General features: G+C 46.4%; 1 protein-coding gene across 4 annotated transcripts in view; it reads left to right on the forward strand.

Moving 5' to 3' along the window:
* Positions 1-18,508: 18,508 nt before the first annotated feature.
* LOC122943647 (carboxyl-terminal PDZ ligand of neuronal nitric oxide synthase protein-like) overlaps positions 18,509-20,710 on the forward strand; it is a 98,887-nt gene continuing 96,685 nt past the window's right edge. For all 4 annotated transcript variants that reach the window (XM_044301543.1, XM_044301544.1, XM_044301545.1 and 1 more), the window contains exon 1: positions 18,509-18,741. In XM_044301543.1, coding sequence (XP_044157478.1) covers positions 18,637-18,741 — 105 coding nt within the window. In that variant the 5' untranslated portion in view covers positions 18,509-18,636. The remainder of the gene's footprint in view (positions 18,742-20,710) is intronic.

Consider the following 20,710-nt stretch of genomic DNA (forward strand, 5'->3'; position numbering starts at 1 on the left):
GACCAGGTCAATGCCACACAGAGTTCTAGCAGCAGACACATCTCTAGAACCACTGTTAAGAGGAGACTGTGTGAATCAGGCCTTCATGGTAGAATATCTGCTAGGAAACCACTGCTAAGGACAGGCAACAAGCAGAAGAGACTTGTTTGGGATAAAGAACACAAGGAATGGACATTAGACCAGTAGAAATCTGTGCTTTGGTCTGAGGAGTCCAAATTTGAGATCTTTGGTCCAACCACCGTGTCTTTGTGCGATACAGAAAAGGTGAACGGATGGACTCTACATGCCTGGTTCCCACCCTGAAGCATGGAGGAGGAGGTGTGGGGGTGCTTTGCTGGTGACACTGTTAGGGATGTATTCAAAATTGAGGGCATACTGAACCAGCATGGCTACCACAGCATCTTTCAGCGGCATGCTATTCCATCCGGTTTGCGTTTTGTTGGACCATCATTTATTTTTCAACAGGACAATGACCCCAAACACACCTCCAGGCTGTGTAAGGGCTATTTGACCATGAAGGAGAGTGATGGGGTGCTGCGCCAGATAACCTGGCCTCCACAGTCACCGGACCTGAACCCAATCGAGATAGTTTGGGGTAAGCTGGACCGCAGAGTGAAGGCAAAAGGGCCAACAAGTGCTAAGCATCTCTGGGAACTCCTTCAAGACTGTTGGAAGACCATTTCAGGTGACTACCTCTTGAAGCTCATCAAGAGAATGCCAAGAGTGTACAAAGCAGCAATCAAAGCAAAAGGTGGCTACTTTGAAGAACCTAGAATATGACATATTTTCAGTTGTTTCACACTTTATTGTTATGTATATAATTCCACATGTGTTAATTCATAGTTTGGATGCCTTCAGTGTGAATCTACAATTTTCATAGTCATGAAAATAAAGAAAACTCTTTGAATGAGAAGGTGTGTCCAAACTTTTGGTCTGTACTGTACATTTATTTTATTGTGATTTTATGTGATAGACAAACAAAGTAGAAAGTATGTGTTGAGTGAAAAGAAAATGATTTTCAAAATTTGAATACAATAACAATCTGAAAGATATGGCAAGCATTTTTATTTAGCCCGTACTCTGATACGCCTTAATAAAATCCAGTGTGACCAATTGCCTTCAGAAGTCACCTAATTAGTAAATAGAGTCCTCATGTGGGTAATTTTTTTCTCAGTATAACTACAGCTGTTCTGTGAAGGCCTCAGAGGTTTTTAAAGAACATGAATGATCAAACAGTATAATGAAAACCAAGGAATACACCAGTCAGGTCAGGGATAAAGTTGTGAAGTGTAATGCACGGTTAGGTTATAAAAATTATCCCAAGATCTGACCATCTCACAAAGCACTGTTCAATCCATAATCTGTAAATGGAAGGAGTATGGCACAACTGCAAACTTTCCAAGATATGGCTGTCCACCTAAACTGACAGCCCAGGCAAACAGAGTCCATGGTAACTCTGGATGAGCTGCACAGACCCAGAGCTCAGGTAGACAGGACAAGTGGACGCAGTATAGAGGCAAAGACCAGTTTGTAACTAAAAAACGTCAGTGTTTTAGTCACACTTGTGGCAACAAAACAGTACGACAGTCCATTTACAGTTTTGGTGTTCGTTCACTCCTAGATAGTTCATACAGCAAAAACAGTCACCTTTTATCCTGGGTATTAATCCACACCTCGTCGGCATAGCACAGGACAGAGCAGTCCTCCCGGATTCAGGCCTTCAGCCTGGCACAAGGCTCAGATTCCACAGAGATTGCCAGAGCTCCAATGTCAGAGAGAGATCATCACCACCTGACACTGCTGGCTAGTTTTTTATAGGCCTCTTAAAACCCGGCCTGGAACGTGGGGAGTAGTCACCCACCCAGCACTTTGGCTACTCCCAGTAAGAGCCGTAACGGATCATCTATTACAGCTATACTAAATAGCAAGGCGTCAAACAGCAACTGCTGCTGACACATTAAAACTGGCTATTGTAGGGAGTGGAGGGAGAGTGGGGGAGACCGCTGAACTGTAGACTGTAGTTAGTGTGCCATCAGTATTACAGGCAGGTGTAATTTATCGCTCTGCACAAAGATTCAAGTAGTGGCCCCATGACAGAGTTGGGAGGGTGGCAGCAGCAGTGGCAGTAACAGTAACAATAGTGGCCCCATAACAGAGTGGGGATGCGAGGGGCAGCAGCAGTGGCAGTAACAGTGACAAAAGGGGCCCCATAACAGAGTGGGGATGTGGGGGCAGCAGCACTGACAGTGACAATAGTGGCCCCATAACAGAGTGGGGATGCGAGGGGCAGCAGCAGTGGCAGTAACAGTGACAAAAGGGGCCCCATAATAGAGTGGGGATGGGGGGGCAGCAGCACTGACAGTGACAATAGTGGCCCCATGACAGAGTTAGTAGTTGAGCAGCACCAGTGGCAGTAAGGCTGTATAAACATCACTGTTTATATTTCCGTTCTTCTGATACATCAGAATAACAGAAAAATGAAAAAAATAAAATAAAAAATGATCCTGTATTTTGAGCATCTGTAATGCCTCTTTTTCATGGTCTGTATTTGGTCAGTATTTTGCATCAGTATTTGATAAGTATGCCAAAAGCCAGAGTGGAACCTAAAGAAATAACATATAATGGAAATATTGGTTTTGGCTTAAAAATACTGAACAAATGTTGATGCAAAATACTAACCACATACCGACCACGTTAAAGAGGCCTTATGCTCAATTTGCATCCATTTTGACCATTTCCGTCTGAAATCCTTTTTTTTAAGATGGAAAAAAGTCCTACATGCAGGACTTTAATGGCTTCTTTCACATGGTCAGTATTTTCTATCAGTATGAACCAAAACCTAGTTTGGTAAAAGGTTTTTAACAGTAGAAATTAATTTCTGAAGTTATTACCCAAAGTCTAGCGATATTTCACGAAGTAATAACTTCGGCTCATTGGAGCCAATACATTCTAATACTGTACAGAGCGCTTTGTCCGTACAGTGTTTTAACAAAGTTTTATGCGAATCGACTTCGGATGTTTAATCCGAAGTCAGTTCACTCATCCCTAATTATGGGTGACAGGGTGCAGTCCAAGTATGCCGCCACCTTTTGGTTGGGGTTCTGCTGCATGTCCCACTGCTGCTGAGTAGTTTCTTCAGAAGGCGGCTGGAAAAAACTGCTTATCACAGACTCCAGACTTAACTTGCTGCTTATGGGGCTGGTGCTGCTCCTGCACCTGTCCCCCCACCAATCATGGCAGTGGAGTGTGAGCGCAGAGGGTCCCCCTAGTCAGACCTTCTGGAGGATGGCAGATAGCACTCATAGACAACGTTGAACCAACTACACACAGGGCCGTCTTTACCAAGGGGCAAAAGGGGCAGCTGCCCCGGGTCCAGTTGCTCCTGCCTCTTGAGCCCTGCTAGCCACTGCCCCAGGTGTCAGGCTGTCAGCTATACAGGGGGTGCTGCCATGCCATACCTGCTGGCACTGAGTCCAGTACTGTTAGAGCTGTGAATGTGATCTGGGACCTTAGATGACATCATCACCATGTGACCAGTAACCTAGCAATATTACTGGTCACATGGCTATGAGGTCATCACAGGTCCTAGCAGGAGTGTTGCAGAAGTTAACTGTGGAGCTTCTTTGTGTGAAGATTACATCAGAAAAAGGTGACAGGGGCTGGTATGCTAATATACTGTAAACTACTGTATAGTGGGGTGCTGTATACTGTGTGGGGGCCTGTATACTGTGGGGGCTGTATACTGTGGGGGGACTGTATACTGTGTGGGACTGTATACCGTGGGGGGCCTGTATACTGTGGGGGGCCTGTATAACGTGGGGGGGCCTGTATACTGGGGGGGGCCTGTATAGTGTGGGGGGCCTGTATACTATGTGGGGGCCTGTATAATGTGTGGGGGGCTGTATACTGTGTGGGGGTCTGTATACTGTGTGGGGGCCTGTATACTGTTGGGGAACTATATACTGTGGGGGCCTGTATACTGTGGGGCCTGTATACTGTATACTGTAGGGGGCCTGTATACTGTGGGGGGCCTGTATACTGTGTGGGACTGTATACTGTGGGGGGCCTGTATACTGTGGGAGGACTGTATACTGTGTGGGACTGTATACTGTGGGGGGACTGTATACTGTGGGGGGCCTGTATACTGTGGGTGGTATAGAGTGTGGAGTGCTATACTGCTGTACTGTATAGTGTGGGGGGCTGTATAGTGTGGGGGGGCTGTATCGTGTATAGTTTGGGGTGCTGTATACGGTGAGGTGCTATACTGCTCTACTGTATACTGTGAGGTGTTGTATACTGTGGGGTGCTGTATACTGTGGGCTGCTATACTGCTCTACTATATACTGATGAAGCAATAGCGAAACGTGCGTCGAGGATCGCTTGACAGAGACAGGCCGAGACACTGGATATTGGGGTAAGAGAGGAGTTTAGACTAGTTTTGGTGCTTAGATAATAGATTTTATGCAATATGCTATGAATTATATATGGCACCAGCCTCTGAATATAGATATTACCGATACCCCGCTCATAGTGATGCTATATACATTTAGGGTGAGAGATAACTGCATTTATGATTAGAGAAAGCTTATATATTGTATGCTGACTCAGATATTTATTATATGCAGTATCTCACACGATAAATGTAAAATACCAAACAATTTGCCATCTGAGAGTATAGCATTTATTGTGGACTGTTCTCTGAAGGTACCCTGTGTGGTCTCTATGTATATGTATTTTTGTCTATGTTTTTATGTCAAAATAAAGATTTATTTTATTGGGTATTTTATGGTACCAGTTCTCTTCTGTTGATTAATATATTAAGGAGGTACACCCTTGTTTCTACACAAGGCTGTGTCAATCCAGTTGAATATTATATATACTGTGGGATACTGTATAGTGTGGGGTGCTATACTGTATACTGTGGGTTGCTATATACTATAGGGTGCTATACTGCATACTGTGGGGTGCCAGGGTGCACTGTAACACTAGGGTGAGCTGAGCCCTGGTCTCCTTCCTGCAGAGCGGTGCCCACTTCCAGCCTGAGCCCAGCTGCCCAGAGCACTGATCCTGAGCCGCTGGAGTCTTCAGAACTGGAAGTATTTATATCACTGTACTCTACCAGGTGTGTGGATTTTTTGTGTGTGTGTTGTGGTGAAGGGCGTGATTGCATGCTAAGGTGTGGGAAGGCAGGATCCAGGGGGCCCAAGTAAATTTTTGCCCAGGGTCCAATCAATATTAAAGACGGTCCTGACTACACAGCATGTATAGTCCATTTTTGCATTCCTTTCAGAAGGTCTAAAAATGCCCAAATTTTTGACCGGTAGCGAGGGTCTAACACTGTGAATAGCCAGTAGTCATCCCTCTGCCGAATCCTGACAATGCGGGTGTCACTATGCAAACAAGAAAGTATGCATCTGGCCATTTGCGCAAGGGACTCAGAGGGCCTCCCTGCCTCCATCTCCTCTGCATAATGCCATGGTCTGGCAGGGTCATCTGCGTTATCTTCATCGTCGCCCTCTAGCTCCTCATGCTCCTCCTGCTCTGCCTGTCATTTGGGTAGATAAACCACCAAGTTGTGTATGAAATTCCTGGGCATTTATGTCCCCCTTCTCTGCCAGTTCATCCTCCTCAGGGCTATGGTGACCATGAGATGCAGGCGCCACGTATTCTGTCCCCTCGCTAATCAGATTTCTCAGCATCCCCTTCAGGATGTGAAGGAGTGGAATGATATCATTCATCCCGTGGTTCTGCCGACAGACAAATAAAGTGGCCTCCTCAAACAGCCTGAGCAGACAGCACGTCTCACTAATGAGCCACCACTGGCTAACATGGAAGTTACACCGGGGAGTAGACCTGTCCATCTGCTGCATTAAGAAATCATTGACAGCCTTCCTCTGCTCATATAAGCTGTCTAACATATGGAGAGTAGAGTTCCAATGGGTGGAAACGTCACCCAGACGTTGTTGAGAAACAGCATTTTGCCTTTGCAACTCAAGAAGTGCGTGTGTTGCATAGTAAGAGTGCCTGAAGTGCATGCACAGTTTGCTGGACATTTTTATCAGCTCTTGCAGTCCAATAAAAAAGACTTGAAGACCCAGGTGACAGCGACATTAAAGACATGTGCCACGCAAGGCACATGGGTCAGCCCTCCCTCACTCAGCGCAGACAAAATTTTCTTCCGGTTATCAGTAACCATGGTTACTGCATGCATAGTAACCTATCTCCAGTTGGCGAGGAAACAGTATTCCATTTCTTTATTGATGAATCAGAGCAGTTCATCCCCGGTGTGGCTCTATTCGCCCAGGCTGATGAGGTGCAGAACTGCTTGACAATGCCTAGGTGATATGATGGATGTGTCCAGAGGGGAGGGCGAGGACAATGTGGAGAAGGAAGAGGCAGAGGAGGATACTGGCACAGAGATCCCATGATTCCAATGAGGAGGCGGCATTGTCATCACCTGGCCAAGTAGCTGGTGTGCCTGGGCTGGAACAACATTTACCCAGTGGGCTGTGAATGACATGTATTGTCTGTGACCATAGGTACAACTCCATACCTCAGCACTGGCGTGAACACTACCAAAGACTGGCCCACCTTCTGCTGATTGTCTTCTGTGGGGTGGATGGGATATTCCAGCAAGACAATGCAACGTCACACGGCTAGAATTGGCCGACATTAGTTGGAAGAGCATGACCAACATTTCCAAATACTACTCTGGCCCTCTAATTTCCTAGACTTGAACCCAACTGAGCACCTGTGGGACCACCTCGATCGTCATATTCGCTCTCCATGCACACTCCAGCATGCACTGTAGTCAGCATAGCTCCAGATACATGTGCTTACCGGGAGCTTATTGAGTCACTCCCAGTCCGTCTAGCTTCTGTCTGTGCTACACATGGTGATTACTGGATATTAGCTGGTGGTCATAAGAATGTTATTTGACTGTGTATAACCACCTACAGATTTAGCACAAAGAAGCTGATAGTACAATGTGATCATCTAGGAAAGACAGTATTCCCCTACTAGAGCCTCAGGAGACACGTGACTCCGTAGTTGTTGGCAGCTGCAGATATTATTGAACTGTAATGACACTAGGGATCTGTCATAGCATTACTGAAACATGGCAACAGGGTCAACAGCACATCACTGGTAGTAGACTAAGAATTATAGGCAATTATACCCTCTGCCTTGCTCCAGGCTGCCTTTGCACAATTCATAAAGGAGAAAGATGTATGGGAAACTGTACAATTTATATGAGAGAAGAGCAAACTTCTTGAAACTTATTTTGTGTCTGATTTGGCAAATCTTTCAAAAAATATGATTCATGTCTGAATTAATTCAGCATAAACAAAGATGTTCCAATTGACCTGAAAATTAGTCTATGACATTCTGAGGTCTCCTAGGAGTCTCCTAGGACTCGTATATTTTCGTTTTTGTTTTTTCACAAATTTTCGATCTTTCTCTCCCCCCTTCATTTTGAGCTCTTTATCACAATGAATTCACTGAAGTCCAAAGACGCATGTTAGTAGGGATATGGAAAAATAATTGGACCCGCCCTACTCTAAAATATACCTTTTCATAGTATAAATTAAAATGCCCACTAGAAATAAATGAAATCTGATAAATGCAAAATGATAATCGGTAGAGAGCCAAAGAATAAATGAATAAGGGAGTGGGCCCCTCATGTGAATAATTTAACAACATAGCAATATATAGACTGCATTAGCAGTCACTCCCGATCAGGTGAATCACCAGCATTCCTGGTTTGTTGCTTCTCGCAGTGGGTCATTCTTCTAAGTCACCTTGAGGTTGGTGTCCATGATTCTAGATAGTAGGTCCTTAGAAATGGCCCAATCTATATATAGTCCAGAAAACCCAAATATAGCACACAATGATCCAAATCTGCTTGTAGATAAACTATAAATGAAAATGGGGGGTGGCAGGCGCAGCACTATGAAGTGCCTTTTGCGCTGTGGCATTATAAGAATTTTGATATCTCTAACTTTTAGTCTAACCAGACTGTCTATTACTCTGTAATTCCTCTAGCTCCGTTCTATGGAAACAGTAGGTTTAAAGAGCACACCAAATGCTTCAAAATAACTTCTTTATTAACTTCAACTTTTCTTCATATATAACACTGCTGCCTCCGCAGCAGATAGTCCATGTACAAAACACTTGTTGAAAAGATATCACAAAATGGTGGTATGCATAAGATGGTGGTTCAACTGTTCAATCTTTTCATTCAATATAAAATGGTGAATATATTTCTCTCTTGAGTATCTGTTCTCTCACTTTAAGATATTTAAGCACTTTATGATCCCTCTGAGAGGTATAACTGAAGTCTAATTGTTCACTTGCTGAATTTGGTCGCAATTTGCAGTATGCAGTTAGCAGTAACTACAAACCGGATTCCAAAAAAGTTGGGACACTAAACAAATTGTGAATAAAAACTGAATGCAATGATGTGGAGATGGCAAATGTCAATATTTTATTTGTAATAGAACGTAGATGACAGATCAAACGTTTAATCCGAGTAAATGTATCATTTTAAAGGAAAAATACGTTGATTCAAATTTTCACGGTGTCAACAAATCCCCAAAAAGTTGCAATAAGAGGCTGGAAAAAGTAAATTTGAGCATAACGAAGAGCTAGAAGACCAATTAACACTAATTAGGTCAATTGGCAACATGATTGGGTATAAAAAGAGCTTCTCAGAGTGGCAGTGTCTCTCAGAAGCCAAGATGGGTAGAGGATCACCAATTCCCACAATGTTGCCCAGAAATATAGTTGATCAATATCAGAAAGGTGTTACCCAGCGAAAAATTGCAAAGACTTTGCATCTATCATCATCAACTGTGCATAACATCATCCGAAGATTCTGAGAATCTGGAACAATCTCTGTGCGTAAGGGTCAAGGCCGTAAAACCATACAAGATCCACAAGATCAGGCGTTTTCACTGGGCCAGGGGTGTGGCAAAATGGAAGACTGTTCTGTGGTCAGACGAGTCACGATTCGAAGTTCTTTTTGGAAATCTGGGATGCCATGTCATCCGGACCAAAGAGGACAAGGACAACCCAAGTTGTTATCAACGCTCAGTTCAGAAGCCTGCATCTCTGATGGTATGGGGTTGCATGAGTGCGTGTAGCATGGGCAGCTTGCATGTCTGGAAAGGCACCATCAATGCAGAAAAATATATTCAGGTTCTAGAACAACATATGCTCCCATCCAGACGTCATCTCTTTCAGGGAAGACCCTGCATTTTTCAACAGGATAATGCCAGACCACATTCTGCATCAATCACAACATCATGGCTGCGTAGGTGAAGGATCCGGGTACTGAAATGGCCAGTCTGCAGTCCAGATCTTTCACCTATAGAGAACATTTGGCGCATCATAAAGAGGATGGTGCAACAAAGAAGGCCCAAGACAATTGTACAGTTAGAGGCCTGTATTAGACAAGAATGGGAGAGCATTCCTATTTCTAAACTTGAGAAACTGGTCTCCTCGGTCCCCAGACATCTGTTGAGTGTTGTAAGAAGAAGGGGAGATGCCACACAGTGGTGAAAATGGCCTTGTCCCAACTTTTTGGGGATTTGTTGACACCATGAAATTCTGATTCAACATATTTTTCCCTTAAAATGGTACATTTTCTCAGTTTAAACTTTTGTTCCGTGATTTATGTTCTATTCTGAATAAAATATTAGAAGTTGGCACCTCCACATCATTGCATTCAGTTTTTATTCACGATTTGTATAATGTCCCAACTTTTTGGGAATCCGGTTTGTATTTGCAGATTGGTTGAGTATGATCTGGTATGGTTGTATGCAATTTAGATTGCAATATGGAATTTGAATTTGGATTGTGAACTTTGTTGTTTGCAATTGTAGCTAGCAATTTGGTGCTGTAAGTAAACAAACATATAACTGGTTCAGTATACAGTTCTAATCACTATATTAACAATAGGAACATTATATAACTGTTTTAAATACCTATTTTGGCCTCTCCGCTTCCATAAAAACACAGCTCTCAGTGGAGTGAATGTCGCTTTAGCTCATGTCTCTGGTGAATAATGATTCTAGAAGCTCCTGCTAGGGGAATTCCCAGACAGGCTGTGTGCGAGGCTGGCTGTGATTGGTGAAAACTCTTGCTGTGTCCAATCACACGAGGATAGGTGCCAGCCAGTGATAGAGACTGTGGCCAGGAGGTCCTCCGCCCTACTGAACTTAAATAGTTCTGCTTTAGTCTAACCGGCGACCCAATAGTGCACCGTGCATGCACCAAGGTGACACGTAATACATCCTCAGAGGTGTGTTGTTGCACAAGCGTGGTCGCAATCTCACATGCATATGACGTCCTCCAACATGCGTGCGCCGTTGCCGAAGCATGTCCAGATTATGGCAGAAATCCTAAGGTAAGTATAAGGCGAGCACCAACCACTGTATAAATGGGACATGCGCAATAGAAAAAATGAATATTGTTCCCATTATATTACATTTAGTTACCTATGTACCCACGCCTGTATCAACATAGACTACTCACAAAAAGTTAGGGATAGTTGGCTTTTGGGTGAAATTTATGGAAACCACAAAAAGTTTATGCTACACAGATATTATATCATGAAAGTAGGGCATTTAAGTAGAAGCATGCAATGGTGATTTCCTCATCTCAAACAATTTAATGAAACAAAAGCCAACAACAGTGGTGGGTATACCCCATAAACATGTCACTGTCTCAGTAACTTGTCATGTGGCCTTGAGCATCAATTACAGCTTGACAATGACATCTCATGCCGTTCACAAGTCATCTTATTGTCTGCTGAGGCATCCCACTCTTCTTGAAGGGCGGCCCTCAAGTCATTGAGGTTTTGGGGTACAGAGTTACGAGCCTCTACACGGCGACTCAGCTGATCCTATACGTTTTCAATGGGATTCAGGTCTGGAGAAAGTGCAGGCCAGTCCATTTTTAGATACCACAGTCTCCTACAGCTGTTCCCTAATCATGTGACCTCGGTGAGCTGACACATTGTCGTCCATGAAGATGAAATTAGGCCTGTGTTGTTCATGCAGAGGAACAATGACTGGATTCTTGATTTTATTCAAGTAGTATGGGCTTGTCCCTGTACCATTCACAAAGTGTAGGGCAGTTCTGTATTGACTAGACACACCTGCCCACACTGTAATACCACCACCACCAAGGGCTCATCTGGTGACAACAGTGGCTGATGAACAGCGAAAAGTACTGAAACATTAAAAAGTTTAGAGAAGGTCACATTAAGTTCACCTGCATTTTAGTTTCATCCTGAAATTTCACCCACAAGCCAAATATCCCTGACTTTTTGGGAGTAGTGTATAGAATGAAAGAGCCAACATGATATTATGCAAATTTATAGGGGGGGGGGGGGCAGCTATAACAACGATACATTTACACAAGTATGCTTAGAAATGCTGCGATACTTTACCCAATACTTAAAACCGCAACAAGGATGTCCTGCTGTCTGTGGTTTAAAAAAAAAATAAAATCACTCAAATTTCAACATGTCCTAGTTGCCTGTGGATGACACTGTTATAGGGAGGGAGATCTGTGGATTACACTGTTATGGAGGGAGATCTGTGGATGACACATACCGTATATAGCATCTTATGCTATATGTGTCATCCACAGATCCACCCCATGACAGTGTCATCCACAGATCCCCCTCCATAACAGTGCCATCCACAGATCCCCCTCCATAACAGTGTCATCCACAGATCCCCCTCCCTATAACAGTGTCATCCACAGATCCCCCTCCCTATAACAGTGTCATCCACAGATCCCCTTCCATAACAGTGTCATCTACAGATCCCCCTCCCTATAACAGTGTCATCCATAGATCCCCCTCCCTGCCGCTCACAGGAGTGTACATTTGACATTTCTAAACTGTAATCCATATCCTGCAGTAACTTTAACTTTAAATCAGGATTCAGTGGCTCATCTCTACTAGTACCTTAACCTTACACCACTCGGCTAACTTTGGTAACAGGGCCAGGCTACAGCATACAGGCACTGCTAGTTAGTTGTTACCGAGCGAGAGCTGATTTCTGCAGGTCAGAAGATAAGGATTACAGTTTAGAAGAAATGTACACTCCTGTGAGCGGTCCAGACCAGTGGCGGATCCAGAGCCTGGTCTTGGGAGGGGCACTTCCAGATTATTTTCTGTCTGCCTCCACAAAACAATGGTGCTTATATAGAACAGACTACACAGTGTAGACATATACTGTATATTGTGTGGCACAGTGTATCCTATATGTGTATAATATATAACATATTTCACCTGAAAACTTACAGTTACTTGGCTTGGCCCTTGGGGATCTCGGACGCCACTTTAACATTTGGCTGGGGGGCTCGGTGGAGCTTATGTGTTTTATCCTAATGAAAAAGATTTCATAATTAGGATTTGGAGAAGGGCCAGAGGGATAGCAGAGCAAGGAGAGGCTGGTGATGCTACTAGGGGGTCATACCATGGGGGAGTAATAAAGCCCACCATAATGCCCCCCCAGTAGAAATAATTCTCCTTATAATGTGACAGTGCAAAAAATACCCCCTTGTAATGCCCCCAGTTGAGCTAATGTCCCCATAGTGCCCCCATAATGTGCCAGTATAAAATACCCCTATATAGTGCCCCCAGTAAATGCCCCCAAAGTTCTCCTCTCCCCCTTCTTCCTAGTGCCCCCCATAATGAACCAGTATAAAATGCCCCATATATAGTGTCCCCCATAATTTGCAAGTATAAAATACCCCTTCTTAGTGCCCCCCGTAGATGACCCCATAGTACCCCTAGTGCCTGCAGCCTATCAGAGGAAGGGCAAGGGACACGCCTCTCCCTTCCCCTGCCCCGCCGCACTAGCACAGGCATCTGTACCGCTAAGGACGGCGATACAGATGACTATGGAGATGAGCACAATGGAAGCGCTCATCTCCCTGTGTCCTGCTCAGTTGGAACACATGGCGGGGCACAGCATGATGTAGGGGGGCCGTGGCCCTTTCTGGCCCCCTCTTTGCGACGCATGAGTAGCTGCCATGGTGGTGTCAGAAGCAGCAGCAGCCATACAGTAAGAAACATGATGGTAGGCTGGCAGACAGCAGCAGTGGCATGATGGGGCGCTGTCAGCAATGGCAGATCTATTCATCGTCCTCAGCCAGAGGTGTGTGTGAAAATCCACACAGATCCATACCTCGTTCATTTTGACAGAAATTATGTTTTTTACACTGGCAGATGACAAGTTTGTCCGTTTCGGTGTGGCAACACCATGTGCCACGCTGAAAACCTTCTCTGAAATGACATTGGAGGCTGCACAAAACAGTACAGAGAGAACAAACTGGGGCAGTTTTGGCCACCATTCCAATCTGCCTGCCCAAAAAAACATTGAGTCAGAGAAGATGTAATACGCTGGAGAAAAGCCAGAGTCCAGGTAGGACCAAACGTGGTTCCTTAGGAAGTATGTCTCAGTTTGCTGATTTACATCAACCTGGCATGGAACATGGAAAAACAGCTTCATCAGGTTTATAAACTGGGTGCTGCGGCTTCTGCTGCTTGTGGTAGCAGAGATAGATGACTTGGTGAGGGCGGAGAGGGGCCTCCCTTTCAGACACTCCGGCGGCAGGCGGCTGCTCTGCGAAAGCTGCCCCAAGCTGCATACACAGTGTAATCTGGTAATAAACTAATTTGTCCTCCCTTTTGGCAACAGGAAAACATTCTCCCATTTTGCTTTGATAGTGAGGGTCTAAAACCATAGCTATCCAATAATCATAAGATTGCTTTATGTGAAAGATACACATGCAGCTTTCCATTCTCCCCGGTGTGCTCAAGGACCCAGTTCTTTCCTGGCTCTGGCCCCCCATTGAGATGACTTATCATCATGGCAAGAGTCATCATCAGCTTTGTGCTTCTGCACAAGCAACTCCACTTGCTGCTGCTGCTCCTCCTCCAGTGGTAGCTCCTTCACTTTCTCCTCCATGAGACTTTCTCCATGTGGAAGATGCATAAGCTGTTCTTCTTTTACTGTCCTTTGTTGCATCAGTATGAGTGTTTGTTGTAAGTTAAATATCAGAGGATGACATTGTTAAAACTGCAGTTGTCCATACTGACAAACCTGATGGCCTCTTCAAATGGCGTCTCTGATGAGCTTCCACTGCTTGACCTTGAAAAAACACATGCTCCCCGCTGAGGTATTCTGGTGCATGATGAAATCATTCATCCCATTACTCGGGTCATACAGACACTCTATCATATGCAAGGCAGAATTCCAGCAAGTTGAAACTCTGCGGGTCAAGCAGTGCAATGACAGACCGTTCTGTCGCTGCAAGTCCAGGAAGGAGTTCCTTGCCAGATGAGAATGGATGAAACACGGAGACAGTCTCCTGGACATTACCGGCAACTTCCACAAGCCAGTGTAGTTTTTCTAGAACCATTGCATGGCTAAATCTATCATGTGCACTATATATTATTTCCCCCAAATGTAGCATAGCCACAGTGCTTCTGTATTGTTGCTGACCACCTTGTCCAGTTGGAGTCAGCGGGGAGACAGCCGGAGGGATATTTGTTGCTTGAAGCACTTTAGCAAATGATCGGCTGTGTGGGTACTCTTGCCTAGGCTGATGATCAGCTCTAAAATGGCATGGCAATGCTTCACTTTACACATATAATAGGAGTGAAAATGTGGGTGATGCTCTACCCTGCTGCTGTTTAGGACAAGAGGATTTCCATGGAGGAGGAAGTGGAAGAGGAGGATAAGCAGCTGGTGTGGGAATCAGACCAACACAAATGTGTAGGTGTCAATAGTACTTTACCTTGTTGCTGCGGCACTGCTTTGCTGCTGCCACGGAGACCACTGACCCAGTAGGCCATGAAAGACATGTTCTGTCTCTGCCAGTAACAGTTGCTCCTGGTGTCTACTTTGCCGCAAAGTGAGAATTCCAAGGCGGAGACCTTATTCCTTGCCACGTGAGAGTACAAGGCAGGGGTGGCTTTTTGGAAAAATAATGCGAGTTAGGTATCTTCCAGCAAGGCTGAGCGCGCACCACCAGCTATCTAAAGGCAGCATACTCTACTAAATGGTACAGCAGCGACTGCATCGCCAGTAACGTTGCAATGTGGGAATTAAGCTTGCGCACTAGCAGATTGCTGGGTGTGTAAAGGTGTTTCCTGGCCATACATCCTATTACTGATGGCGGTCGTGGGAACGGAGGAGGAGTCTGAACAGAAGCAGAAAGTGTAAAATACAGATACCTTCCATGTGCACTCCACATTTTTTTCACTTCCATCAACAGAAATAGCTACTCCCATGTGAAATACAGACCAGAATAGGACATGTTCTATAATGGATCATGCACATGACCGTGTGCTGCCTGTGACCATATTGCAGCACCAGCCGTGTGGGCACCGTATCACGGATGCGGACTTATTTACTTGAATGGGTCTGCAATCTGGAAGATACAGTGCAGAATGGTAGCTTGGATCGGAAGCCTACGGAGTGCTCCTGTGGGTTTTCTGTCCGTGCCTCCACACCACAAAAAAGTAGTGTATGCACTACTTTTTTGCGGTGTGGACCGTCGGATGCGGATTGCGGACCCCATTCAAGTGAATGGGTCCGCGTCCGCACACAGCTGGTGCCCATGCATTGCGGACCACAATTTGCGGTCTGCAGCACGGACATGGCCGGCACACGTGAGCCCTAGTTTGCAGAATGACCATACAGATCCGCAGAAAATAGGCATGTGTGTTTGGTCCCATACAAATAAATGGTTGTGGGCACTGGTGTACATACAGGGGTCGCAGTTGCGACCAGGCCCGGCACTCCAGGGGGCCCGGCCGCCTGTGGACCCCCCCCCAGGCCGCTGGCAGGGGCCCAGCTGTACTCACATGTAATGAAGCGCTCTGATGCGGCCCAGCATGAAGTACAGTGGCAATTTCGGGCCCCATCAGAGTGCTCCATGCCTCACTCACACACACACACGGCCAGGCAGTTCCGTTTCCATAGTGAAGCAGAGAAACCTCTCTGCTCCCTGCTTCACTGATCTTCAGAGCTCAGGAGCTCCCCCTGCTGGCCCCACATTTCTCTGCTGGCTGTGGAAGGAGAGCTGAAAGCCTGGGAATCTGCCTCCTGTCATCAGGGAAGAAGGTAAGTATGTTGTTAGTTTTTTTTTCTAACGCTGCAGACTGGGGGCAGGAGGGGGGTGTTTGATGGGCACAACTAGAGTGAGGGGGCACAAAAGTGGGCATCTCTACTGAGGGGCACCTAATCTGCCATAACTAATTTGAGGGGGCACCTAATCTGCCATAACTACTGTGAGGGGGGCACATATGAAGACATAACTATGAGGGGGTACATATGAAGGCATAACTACTGTGAGGGGGCACATAATCTGGCATAACCACTGTGAGGGGCACATATGTAGGCATATCTAATGTGAGGGGCACATAATCTGGCATAACCACTCTGAGGGGGCACATATCTGGGCATATCTACTTTGAGGGGGCACATAACTGGGCATAAATACTGTGAAGGGGCACATAATCTGCCATAACTACTGTGAGGGAAACATAATCTGGCATTACTACTGTGAGGGGCACATAATATGGCGTTACTACAGTCAGGGGACACATAATTGAGGGGGCACATATCTGGGCATATCTACTTTGAGGAGGCACATAACCGGGCATAAATACTGTGAAGGGGCACATAATCTGGCATTACTACTGTGAGGGGACACAATCTGACATACCACTCTGAGGGGGCACATATCTGGGCATATCTACTTTGAGGGGGCACATAATCTGGCATTACTACTGTGAGGGGGCACATAATCTGGCATTACTACTGTGAGGGGACACATAATCTGGGCATTACTATTGTGAGGGTGCACATATTTGGCATTACTACTGCGAGGGGGCACATAACTGGGCATTACTACTGTGAGGGGACACATAATCTGGGCATTACTACTGTGAGAGGGCACATATTTGGCATTACTACTGTGAGGGGACACATAACTGGGCATTACTACTGTGAGGGGACACATAATCTGGCATTACTACTGTGAGGGAGGCACATATCTGGGCATAACTACTGTGAGGGGCCACAAACTGGGCATTAGTACTGTCTGGTTGCACTTAGGGGAAATGTCCTAGATTACACTGCTATACATTGGCATGGCTCAGTTTTACAGGCCAGCACAGCGCCCCCTGCTGGTGATTTCACAGGGGGGGGGGCAGTCACCATCCCTTCCTTATGTGATTATTATTTTTTCTCACCACAGGGACCTTGTTCTGGATCCAGCGGACATCACGCCGACGCCAGTGACACCCTGGATGAGGTAGGACCAGATTTTATTAGGACTAGGTGAGTGTAGCCATGCATTGGGCTTAAGGCTCTTTCACACGAGCGGATCCCGTGCGGGTAATCCACTGCGTGAAAGACAGCCAAGCCCCGTTTCGGACAGCAGAGACACGGAGCAGTAACACGATTGATAATTCTCTGTGCCTCTCTGTGATCTTTTTACTACAAAATCACAGTCAGATAAAGTTGTCACCGTGATTTTGTAGTAAAAAGATCACAGTCAATCATGTTACTGCTCCGTGTCTCTGCTGTCCAGAATGGGGCTTGGCACTCAGTCACGCACCGGATTAGCCGCACGGAAAGAGCCCTTAGTAAGAAAATCTGCCGGTTCTTTGTAAAAATGTTTGCACTGTGGCCCATAACACTATAGTTACACGACTGGTAGGGGAGGTATTCGGGGGGGGGGGGGGGTGCAGGCAGGTTTGAAGGAGGGGGGCAAGGGGAGCGGGCCCCATAGATACGTTTCGCACCGAGGCCCCATGGATTGGGTGTATGCCACTGGTTGTGTGCATGAGGTATTTCTTCAGGTTTTTTCTCACAGGCATGGAACCCGATGACATCCGTGTGGAAAAAAACACCAAGAACTTAACAATCTCAAACAAACACTGAAGCAAACGGAGTTTTCCAGTGACAGAATCCGAGTGAGTTTAATATTGCTCGTGCGCATATTAAGCCCTCGGGGCGTGCGAATAAAAGCATTTAAATGCATTTGCCTATTGACGTGTGAATGAGCCCCAGTCTGTGAGACTTGTGCATCCTTACAGAGTCACAGGCATGCACCAGCCATTGTACAGCATTCCAAAGCATGCAAGAGCAGCAGGGAGGCTGAATGGAAAGTTCTCAGTCTATGGGGGAAGTTCCAGTAATCATTAACCAGTTACACACCAGCAGGCAGCCCGCCTGTCAATGCTCATTCATTGTGACCGGCTTACTAATGTCATTGTACTAGTAGGAGGGCTCTCTAGTGGGGGAAACCGGCTCACCACGCCCTCTGGTGGAGGATCCGAGCAGGAACCCGGATCACCACGCCCTCTAGTGGCGGAGTCAGGGCGGGGAAAACGGAATGTTTGCCTGTTATCTCTCCCGTCCCAGCCCACGGTGGGAAGTTCCTGCACCGCCATCCACCGGTGGGAAAACGTCCTCCTAGCCATAGAGGAGCTCTTCCTCTTCCCTGGGATCCTCCCCGTCTCCAGCCCTGGGATCGCTGCTGCTAACTGCCTGTGCCCTGCATGGGATCGTGCCAGCAAATCTCGGGCTCGACAAAATGCCAACCAAAAGCAGGTACAATCTGGTGGACGATGGGCACGACCTGCGGATCCCGCTGCACAACGAGGAGGCATTCCAGCATGGCATCTGCTTCGAGGCCAAGGTGAGAGCTGCTTCAGATTCTGTGGGTGGTGGGCACAGGCTGGTGGGGTGTGAATGAAGGTCACACTGTGTGGAGCCCCTCTGCTGCTAGGGTGGGCACACACTGCTAACAGGTTCATGGTGGCGTTGTCACTGGCAACCACATGTAAAGGGAAATCTATGGATGTGGATGGGTGAGGGTCATTCGCCATAGTACTGGGCACCTTTGGCGCGTATTGACTGTGCCAGAATCTGTCACACGGATCTATAGAGTAGAATAGCAGCAAGTCAACAGGTAGGTCTCATCCGGCTGCAGTGTGAGACCCTCAGACCGCCAGCCCACCTTACGGACAGCTGAGACCCCTCTAACGCCGTATTCACACCAGTCTGCGGAAATACGTGAAAAGGCGGAAGCTATCCCTGCTGTTTATTCCGTCATTGTCGTATGGATAACATATATTACATGGGAAATGCTGCATAGACATGAACTGTCTGCTGTCTGAACAGCTCCCTAGTCTGATGTTAACGCTTTACTGAGAAACCCTGGTGTGAATGAGCCCCTAAGGGATCTTTCACACTAGCGTTTTTCTTTTCCGGCACTGAGTTCCGTCCTAGGGGCTCTATACCGGAAAAGAACTGATCGGTTTCATCCCCGTGCATTCTGAATGGAGAGAAATCCGTTCAGGATGTCTTCAGTTCAGTCACTGAACAGTGTTTTGGACGGAGGAAATAAGGTATTATCTCCGTCCAAAATTCCGGATCAGTTGGCGGATCCGGCATTAATTTACTATGAAATGTATTGGTGCCGGCATTAAAAATACCGCAATGCCGGATCCGTCCTTGCGCAGACCAGTAAAAATGTGAAAAAAATATATAACGGATCCGTTTCTCCGGATGACCTCCTCAGAGACGGATCCATTATTGCAGTGCATTTGTAAGACGGATCCGTCTACAAATGCTGTCCGTTTGCATGCAGATCGCCGGCGACGGAACTGCTTGCAGGATCACTCTGCCGCAAGTGTGAAAGTAGCCTAATAGTAACGGGCCTGTTATAGCATCATGGGTCATACTGTATGTATCGACTACATAATATGGGAAGGGCGGTTGTCAGAGGGCGGCTTGTAATTGAGGGTTTTCAGAAAACGTATGCACTGTCCATACTCGCTATGAAGTATTGATATGTGACCCCTGAATATATTAAATTTGCCAATAATCTAATATGTTTGGGGGTTGTCTGACTGTCCCCCAATAGCAGTTCTCAGGGGTTACATGGATAGTACATGTTGGGGTTTTTCCTTTTTGTTCCCAGGGGGATGAGCTGGTGTCCTAAGTGTCTGGGAGCTGCTTTTCTTCTTCTCTTTTGGCTAGACACTCACTTTCGGGTGCCTGTATAGCTGGCGAATCTTGCGGCTGCATCGGTCCTCACCCCCGAGATTGGTGATGTGTACTGCTTCCAGTCACTGGTCTCACCAGTCTCATACCTTATATCCTAGAGGGCAGTGATTGGCTGCATCGGTCCTCACCCCCGGGATTGGTGATGTGCCGGTACACACCACTACTGCTTCCAGTCACTTGTCTCACCAGTCTCATACCTTATATCCTAGAGGGCAGTGATTGGCTGCATCGGTCCTCACCCCCGGGATTGGTGATGTGCCGGTACACACCACTACTGCTTCCAGTCACTTGTCTCACCAGTCTCATATTTTATATCCTAGAGGGCAGTGATTGGCTGCATCGGTCCTCACCCCCGGGATTGGTGATGTGCCGGTACACACCACTACTGCTTCCAGTCACTTGTCTCACCAGTCTCATATCTTATATCCTAGAGGGCAGTGATTGGCTGCATCGGTCCTAAACCCCCGGGATTGGTGATGTGCCGGTACACACCACCACTGCTTCCAGTCACTGGTCTCACCAGTCTCATATCTTATATCCTAGAGGGCAGTGATTGGCTGCAGCGGTCCTCACCCCCGGGGATTAGTGATATGCCG

The sequence above is a fragment of the Bufo gargarizans genome, chromosome 7 (assembly GCF_014858855.1).
Source record: "Bufo gargarizans isolate SCDJY-AF-19 chromosome 7, ASM1485885v1, whole genome shotgun sequence".
NCBI lineage: Eukaryota > Metazoa > Chordata > Amphibia > Anura > Bufonidae > Bufo > Bufo gargarizans.